This window comes from Ictalurus furcatus, chromosome 25, assembly GCF_023375685.1.
Source record: "Ictalurus furcatus strain D&B chromosome 25, Billie_1.0, whole genome shotgun sequence".
In the NCBI taxonomy this organism is placed as follows: domain Eukaryota; kingdom Metazoa; phylum Chordata; class Actinopteri; order Siluriformes; family Ictaluridae; genus Ictalurus; species Ictalurus furcatus.
Genome location: NC_071279.1, coordinates 7,936,544 through 7,946,263, shown reverse-complemented (window position 1 = coordinate 7,946,263; position 9,720 = coordinate 7,936,544). Strand labels below are relative to the sequence as shown.

Genomic DNA, 9,720 nt, shown 5'->3' with positions numbered 1-9,720 from the left:
TGTGCTATCGCTTATTCAGGGCAGTACTAAATAAATAAAAAATAAAAAAATTCAAAAAAATTTATGATCCCTCTTTTTTTTATTATTAACTTATAAATAATATATAAAAGTTATTATATGTTTTTAATAAGCTTTTTTCTAAACTTTTTTCATTTAAATTTTTTTATTGTATTTAAATATGGATAATCTGCCCTACAGCCTCTGTAAAGAGAATCTCAATAAGGAATAAGGCAGTAATGTAGTTTAATTAGACTAAAATGAAGAGAAAGTTGTAGCGCCAGTGTCCTGACTGTAAACAGTTAAAACACACACACACAGTGTTTTCATCCTCAGTCCGCGCCCGTCCTAAGCCTCAGACACAGTGACGTCATCGTCCAACCGCTGAATCGAACGAGCCATTTTCGCAGGCGCGTGAGGAAGAGCTCAGCCTGACAACACTCGCGCGCTGCTTTGTCATTTTGTCCTCTGTGTGCTTCCCGTCTGCTCGTATCTGTTATTTAAACAAGAAAAAGAAAAGAAAAGAAAAAAGAATCGGTCTGTCTGAGGCGCATCGCGGAGGCATGTCCGTGAAGCCGAGTGACGAGGCAGGATCAGAGGGCGGGTGGTACGGAGCAGATCTGGAGAACATGGAGCTGTTCGGGAAGAAGAGCAGCTCGGCCCGCTTCGAGGACTCGGAGCGCGAGGACGAGCAGAAGCAGCACTCCCACCATCCGCCTCACCCCGTTACCATGGAAACTGCATCTACAGGTAACGTTAATTCGTTTAGAGAGTGCAGTTTTACTAAACTTCACGCTTTCGACCTAGTGCTTGAAACCTAAGAGCTTGTTTTTGTAGAAGAGCTCATCAATGGCTCGAGAATAACAGCTGCTTCACCTACTAACTTTGTCCCTGTCCTGAGGCCTTGCACAGGATGTTTTAAGCAAGGCAGTGAACCTGCTCTGGTTCAATCTCATTTAACCAGAAGTGATGTGGGAAGGTCTAGGGGTGGATTTGTGGCGTGTTTTGACACGTGGGACGTGTTAAGGAAGTGTTATAGTGTGTTTTAGTGGCTATGTTAGAAAACATATTTAGCTAACATTGCTTTAATATTGTAGTCTGCACATGGTCACATTGTAGTCTCCACTGATTCATTAGCATTAAGTTACACTACATGGCCACAAGTATGTGGACACCGGACCATCACACCTATATGTGGTTCTTCCCCAAACTGTTGCCACAAAGCTGGAAGCACGCAATTGTCTAGGATGTCTTTGTACTGTATGCTGTAGTGTTACAATTACCGTTCACGGGAACTAAGAGGCCCAAAAATGTCGCAGCCCCTGTGCAGAAAGCGAGCTCCATGAAGACATGATTTAACAAGGTTGGAGTGGAAGAACTCGAGTGTCCTGCACAGATCCCTGACCTCAACCCCATTAAACAACTTTGGGATGAACTGGAACACTGACTGCAACCCAGACCTCCTCACACATCATCAGTACCTGACCTCGCTAATGCTCTTGTAGCTGAATGAACACAAATCCTCACAGCCACGCTCCAAAATCTAGTGGAAAACCTTCCCAGAAGAGATTATTATTATTATTATTATTATTATTATTATTATTATTATTATAACAGCAAAGGGGGCTAAGTCTGGAATGGGATGTTCAACAAGCACATATAGGTGCGATGATCAGGTGTCCATAAATAGTGTAGAATGTAAATAGTTCATCAGAAGATGCAGCATCAGTACATTCATTTGTTTTCTGTTCAACTGTTCTTTCTATAATTCTGAAGAAACATTTAATCTAGGTGCTGAAACTATGAAACTATTCATTTTAAACAAAAGCATTGGTTTGGACCTAAAATCGAATATAGTCTTTATTCGTTCTTAGCCTCTAAGGGAATAGCTGCACTGTTCTCTTAAATAGGAACGGGCCTACCTTTTATATACTGTACGATACATATTATTTATATTCATACTATACATATTATTTTACATACATATTATTCATATTATACATTTTATTCAAGCTTAAATGTTTGTGATTTTGAGAATTAAGAGCGATAGGGACAGTGTGTGTGTGTGTGTGTGTGTGTGTGTGTGAAAGAGAGAGATAGAGAGAGAAAGAGATAGAGAGAGCAAATCAAAAGACTATCAAATACTTTCAAATATAAAATTTTCCACCAACAAAGAACAGTTCGTCAGCTAGTATCTCTGTTGCTCTTTATTTCAGATGACACTGTACCACATAGATGTAGTTGTCACTACATTTATGGGAAAAAAAAATTCATTCATATAATAAGCAAATGGTTGATAATTAAAGTATCAGATTTGTGTAGGGATCCCACTTGTTCCCTTTTTTAAAACAATACCAATATTTGACCTGGCGGTCTCAGATGACATCCCATACTGAACCGGTACCAGTGTCTTCTTAGTAATGGAGCCGACTGTATGCAAGCTTCTGTTAGCAACATATACAAAACATTACCGGGATAATGGCAGCATGCTGTGAGATAATAAGTACTGTGATTACTTGGAAGATCTGTGTCACTGTGGTTTGGTTCAGATAATATTCAATCAAATATCGGTGTAGTGTTTTAGGCCAGTAATAGCTCGATATGGATACTTGGAACAAGATCAGATTCCAGAGTTGCAGGAAACTTAGGTTGCAATTAGTTTTAATGTTGGGGTTGTTGTGGACGCTAACAATTTCCATATCTTGGGTTGTTCAGTGGAAATTATTATGTTAGTTCTTAAGAATGTCTGTATTGTCCATTCATATTATCCAGCAAAAACACCCCCTGCTTCTCTGTTGTTCTGTGTTGTGAGGTTTTGCTGATTGAGGGGTTTTTTTGTTGTTCAAAGAGGCTAATGGAAATATAATGTCTTGTTTCTTTTCGCTCCCAGACTCAGGAAGTAATAAATAATGAGTATGATAAGTGAGCAATAATGATGAGTGATCCTGTCCTAGGATATGATTATGATACCTGAGGGCCCTTCGGGTATTTTTTTTATATTCAAAAGATAGTTTTTAATTAGTGAATTACTGAACTAATGTAAACTGTTACAGGTTATGTTGCACACCTGATTCAGGTTACTTTCTAATTGTGAATGTTTTCAGCTTTCGGTTAGGTGCGCTCTCCATTTTGGCGACTGTTTGTGGCTGGTATGGGCTTATGAACTGTTTTAAAGGGGTCAGATCATGATTTTTAAACATTTTAAACGTTAGTTATGTTGTTTATTGGCTGTTAGAAAATATTTTATCATACTTTGATATAAAAAAATGCATTATTTTTCAAATAATGTACATTATTGAAGTACCTCTATTCCCAGGCTGCCTAAAACGCTCCATTTCTCCAAAGCCCCTCCTTCCGAAAAGCCCAGAGTGCTCTGATTGGCCAGCTGAGCCGTTGTGTTGTGATTGACCAAAAGCCTTGCATGTGTTGAAAAGTAACGCCCCTTAGTGTTAGCCTCCAGCTGCTCGAGCTGAATCAAACATGTAGTCAGTTTTACCGTATCAGTTGAGAACATTGCTGTACACAGTTGCTATACCTGGGTACTCATGAGATATATCTTTGTAAATCTAGGCTTTATTCTTGTGATTAGATCGATATAAACCGTTTCAAGATACAATATCAACAGCAGCTACAATCAACGCCTCTGTAAGACCACCAACATACAAACAAACACTTACAAAACTGAGGCAACTTAGCAAACTTTAGCTAGCACGTTAGCAGAGGTCTACAACTGAGCCACAACATAAAACTCCACATTTAAACAGTCAATATCAGATGCTTCATAAAATAATCAAAAACACTTACAGGTTCTGATTCAGAAGCGAAAGATTGTCCGAGCAAAGTGAGAATCCCCCCAATTTTCAGGAGCAGCCTTTGTGTGTAGCTGCTGTGTACTCGCCCAGGTTCAGGAAGCTGTTCTCCGTAAAATGCGCTGCGCACAAGTAAACGTTTGGGTTGTACTGCTCAGGAACAGCGTTATAAATAAACAGTAACCACTGATTTTGTCCATTTTCGGAAGGCTTGCCTTCTTTCTTCATGGCTGCCTTTGGGCGGGATTATGCTGATAGTGCACTCTGTGACGTAGACAAATCACGGAAGTAAATCTGGACTTGAAACGATGCGTTTCGGGCAGGTCTGGAGCAGTGTTCTCTATTATATAGAATAAATCCTTTTGGGGGAAATGTGATTGTTGGGACTTTGCAGACGTTATACATGCACAAACAGATACATTACACACCCACAGAAGAAAAACATGAAAAACCATGTTATGACCCCTTTAAAATACTGCAGCAAAAAAATGAACTCAGATTATGAGCTACATAAAAAATGGTAAGACATCATAGGGAGTGCTTCTAAAATCCCATGCTGGCGCTGACTAACCGGTGCTAGTTTTTCCACATTGCCTAAAGGGTAATCATGTCCAATCATGACTTTAGATCATTTTGCCAGTCTTAATACTGTCACACTAACGGTGTTAGTGCTGTTTTTAAGAGAAGTAATATTGCTGCCTAAAACAACATCAGACTTTGCAACTGAACCTCCAGACAGAAATGTTGATGTCTGTTTATAAAGACTTTGTTGCTATGCGTGCACTTTCCTTAGTGCCAAAGCGCACAGATAACTCCTGGAATTGTGGAAAACAGGAGCAAGTTCAGTTAAGGAAATCACTATCATCTGCCTTTTGTCTGGAGCTCTAGTTACTCTAGTTAATGTTTAAGGGTATCACTTTATGCTTACATCATGGTCCTGCCTGCATGGCTCTGTTTAATATGACCTTGTGCTGGGGGATTGATGTCCTTTCCTGGCTTAATGTAAGAAATTGCTTCTCTCCACATGGTCTCTTTAATTTGTTTTTCTCACTGATTAGGTGATAATTAACCTTGGATTAATCATCAGATTTCAGTGCTGATTGAAATTCACCACGTTTTCATCCAGATCAGTTATAATCACTGAAATAGTATTTTATGATTAGTGTAGCTGTCTAGAGGACACTACCTGTAAGAGAGCATACTTGTCCTGTTTGGCTAAAAAGCTAAGCTAAAGAGAGTTCTGGTTTGTCCTATAAACCTCAGTGACATTTCAAGGACTTACGTTCACCAAAACAGAAAATACAACCCCAATTCCGAAAAAGTTGGGACCGTATGGAAAACGCAAAGAAGAGTCTTGAAAATTCAATTCACCCTGTATTATATTGAAAAACGTTATTAACACTTTATGTGATGTTTTAATTTGTGAATTTAGTTTATTTTTCAAAACATACACTCATTTCAAATCTGATGACTGCAACACACTCCAAAGAAGTTGGGACAGTCGATTGTTTACCACTGTGTAACATCACCTTTTCTTTTAATAACACTTGTTAAGCGTTTGGACGCTGACTGAAGACACCAGTTGGTTAAGTTTAGCAAGAGGAATTTTCCCCCATTCATCCATTATGTATTTCTTCAGCTGCGCAACTGTACGGGGTCTTCGTTGCCTTATTTTGCACTTCATAATGCGTCACACATTCTCAATCGGAGACAGGTCAGGACCGCAGGCAGGCCATGCTAGCACCCGCACTCTCTGCTTACGCAACCATGCGCTTGTAATCCGGGCAGAATGTGGTTTGGCGTTGTCCTGCTCTGGATGGCAGCATATGTTGCTCCAAAACGTGTACATATCTTTTCTGCATTAATGCACTGCACATTAACACCTCTCATCCCAACAGCATTTAAACAGAGCCTTTAAAAAAAGACTTCATTCACATTTACTTCAGTAACAACATACACGTCTTCATGCTTTTCTTTTAAGTTTACATTGCCTTTTAAACAGGTATATGATTTTTCGACACGTCTCAAGTCTAACTTTAAAATTTGAGGTACAGTTTTCAGTTTGACTTTTCTCCGAACACACTGTGGTTATTGGGAACAAACTGCACATGCTGTGGAAAGACTATGCTAAATTGCCCCTATGTGTGAATGTGTGTTTATGGTGCCCTGCATGGCCTCCTATTCAGGCGTCCTCATCCCTAGTGTTCCCAGGATAAGCTCTGGATCCACTTCTACAATGATAATGTGTTTAATGAATTTCCCTTGTATTATAGGAATACTATAGGCAATGTTTTTTTGTTTTTTTTCCTCTTGTATTATGGGATGCATTTTCATTCAGCCATCTTCAGTAGCCAGTTTATCCTGGTCAAGATTGTGCTGATTTTCAGTTCATATTTTAGTTCATTTCTTGTGTGCGAAGAGATTGATTTAAGGTTTGAGGTTACACGTAGTTCAGTTTTAAAATTGCTGCAGGTGTATCAGTTGATAGACGTTTGATCAGATTTAGCGGTGCTTAATGAGAAGTAGAACCTTTTTTAAAGTGTTTCTCCTAAGTCGAAATTTAGTATGGATTATGGTTTCACACAGAGCAGTGTAATGTCAGAATCCATGCCAGTTCCTAGCAGCTCACCTTATCACAAATCACACAAGCTGCTGAATGAATGACAGTGACCTGATTGAATTGAATTATCCTGTTCCTGGTTTACTGTCACACAAAAGTGGATAAAGCAGAAATATCTCAGAGAGAAATTCTTTTCTCTTCTGACTTCTCTCACTTCCTATATACAACTAATTGAGGGATAAGACAGGCATATTGATTTGGAGATGTGAGGCTTAGTGTTCTGTATAGACACACAGATGCTACACATAGCATCTAAGCTACACATTTTACCTGACGTCACCTAATTTGGCTTTAGAGAACGTCTTCAACATCTCGTGTTTACTATAATGAGCTGTGTCTCTGACTAGGTTTGGGAATTTTATTCACAGTTCTCATTGCCTTTTGGTGAATTTTGCCATTAAGAATGTTAAATAATATGTTAAATATCATTGAATGGAGTTTTAATGGGGTAGTGGTGTGTTCTCGTTCATTACTCGGGCAATCCATAGATGTTATTTTACTTCCCTGGACCAATCAGAAGTAAGATAAAATCTACAGCATTTTCCTCGAAAACAGTTTACTGATTTGAAGGTAAGATCTTTAAGTGTCATTTGTTGCTAGACAGAATTTTGTCAGCTAACATTGACTTGCTGACTAAATAGTGAAATAAGCTAGTTAGCTAATTAGTTACTTACAGTTAGTTTAACTAACAGTTAACAAAGGTTGTAACAAAAAATAATTTTTAAAGCACCAGAGGCTGAATGAAAGTACTGCAATAGGCACCACATCAACTCGACAAATATTATATACTTAATAAAATGCTGTGTTTAGTCTCAGTTGTACCAGAATGTTTCATATTCATGTTAAAATTCATCTTACACTTAAAGCCGGGTTCACACTGTAGGATTTTGGCCACGATTTGGTCGTCTAAGACAAATTTTGAGAATCCTAAAAGATTCCTATAATCCTAGGCCAAAATCTGTAGCCTTTGATCGCTAGTTTGATGTGTTCCCCGACAGCCGATTAACGGCCGTTGCGATAAAAATACTTCCTCTGATTAAATTCTGGGAGTGTCAGAAGATTTGAGGCACAGTCCTGAAGTGTGGCTCCTCCTACTCCGTACGAGTCTTCTTGCGTGCGTCCGTTTTTCACGTCTTGACTGTCGTACAGTCCGACATTAATGACAACCGAGACCCTACAGTGTGACATGGCTTACAGCGGGGATCATGTTCATACAGTCTGACAAGCAACAGTCGCAAACAACTATTAAAAATCGCACAGTGTGCACCCGGCTTAACATGAGCTTTCATACCTGTGATTGACAGCTGTGAGGTTAGGTTGACCCATCTGTTATTGAGCTCCTCCATTTGTACATGAATAATGGAGTGGATGGTGAGAAGCATAAGAGCATCAGTGTCAGACAAATGAACTGGAACAGAAGGGAGGAAGTAATCTTACTCCTGGACACAGTGTTCCTCTGAGGGTGTACATTAAAATGTACATTAAAGAGAAAATCGTTTCGAAAGGTTTTGAAAACAAAAAAAGGTGTGTTTTTTTTTTTTTTTAGTCTTGACCTTTCCTCTAGCATCTGCCTTTGTTCATTAGATGTGTCATCAGATTTTGAAACCACCTGCAGGAATAGAAAAATCACATGCTGGGCACCTGGGATAAGAAGATTACGTATCCAGGCTATTCGTTTGTTATTCATTGTTGCCCGGGCAGGTAGACTCCGTGGGCTAGCAATCACTAGCGTATTTTCTTTTGTTCAACAACTGGAGACTACTCGTTATAGTTTACTAATCATAAAAATCCCTACTTGTTATTGACGTATTTTACTATGTATGTTTAAATTTTAAAAAAATACACACCATGCTGATGTGAAACAACTATAGCTAACTATGCATGCTATTTTTTCTGAATCCCATCTTCTTCTGCACTACACATATCACCTAGCTTTAATTAGCTCCCCAAATAAATTCCAGAGTCACACTGTCTCATAATGTTACTCTCAGCTAAACAGACTCAAATAGTATTTATTTTGTGTGATGTGAAGCGTAGACACCTTGGGTCATAGGTTAGAAAAGGATCATGTCTATTACCGGTATCCCTATGTGGTACCCCTTAGCATATAGGGTACCCCTACAGTACCCCATATACTCATATGTGTCTGTTTTAATGCATGTGACTAGCTAAGTAGCTTGATTACATTATGTTACCATTTTCAGCCAAAAGACTGTTAGGTTTCTGCGTGACCAAATGTTTGGACTGGGCAAGAACATTAGAGCTTTCACTTGACTGGTGGGATAGCTGATGGATTTATGATTTTCTCACCCTGCATCTGTGTTTCCTGTCCCTCTTATTTCTTCTCTTGCGTTCAATTGTAAACAAACCCCCTAACCCATACAGGTTTTGCCCTATTTTGTACTTTTGTACAAATTACAAATAACATTATTTTAGTTTATTTTTGTAAAGTTGTTTTTCCAGTGGGAGAAGGGTCAAAGATGAAACCTTTGTTTTTTAGTTACTTATTATAGACTGTTATTCTACACTCACCTATGTTGCCTCATAAAGGCGTTTGCAAGTTTATACTGAATATTACCAGAAAAAAAACTTCAAAAGTGCAAAGTCATTCAGGAGAATTCTTAGGATAATCCTTTCTAAATTTCTAACATTTCTAACATCCATCCACCCATCCATCCATTTTCTGGACTGCTTAAAAAGAAATAGTATACTTTCTTAGCTAATGCTTATAAAACCCACAGATAATATCCCAGTCATTTGTCTAACTCTCCAGAATAGCCATTAATAGGGCTTTTGCTGTCAGTCCAGCTTTGAATTGTAATGTACACAATTTTGAAATTCATTGCTTCATTCATTCCAGAGGCTGCAATACAAATTCAGGCTGTAGTAAAATACAACATGAGGAATACACTGTCACATAGTCTTCCAAGCATGTGTGTTGTCACCTGCGTACTGCACTGTTGTTACTCGCTGCATGAAACATCATGATGCATAAAAATAGTGGGAGAACAAAATCAAGTGCAGAGCAGTTTTAATTCCCACTGTGATATCTGAAGTGCCTCCAAAACAGCCATTAGCTCTGACTAAGAGCTACTGACCTGGCTTTTCAGAAGCTTTTAAAGCTTTGGGAATAGGTTCACTTTGGCTGACGTCCAGGACCATGGAAACAACATGTGCACTGTGATGATCAACAGCATATACAACAGGCTTCATGTTTTATTGATTGACTCGTAGGGCTTTGAATATTTTGGTTTTGTTCTACTGACTAATGGGCAAAATATTTGAATACTCTCT

At 38.7% G+C, this 9,720-nt stretch overlaps 1 protein-coding gene across 1 annotated transcript in view; it reads left to right on the top strand.

The window, feature by feature from the left end:
- The first annotated feature begins 293 nt into the window (after positions 1 to 293).
- Positions 294 to 9,720, top strand: part of rtn1b (reticulon 1b) — a 50,334-nt gene continuing 40,907 nt past the window's right edge. Inside the window, exon 1 of the mRNA XM_053613913.1 lies at positions 294 to 747. Coding sequence (XP_053469888.1) covers positions 561 to 747 — 187 coding nt within the window. The 5' untranslated portion in view covers positions 294 to 560. The remainder of the gene's footprint in view (positions 748 to 9,720) is intronic.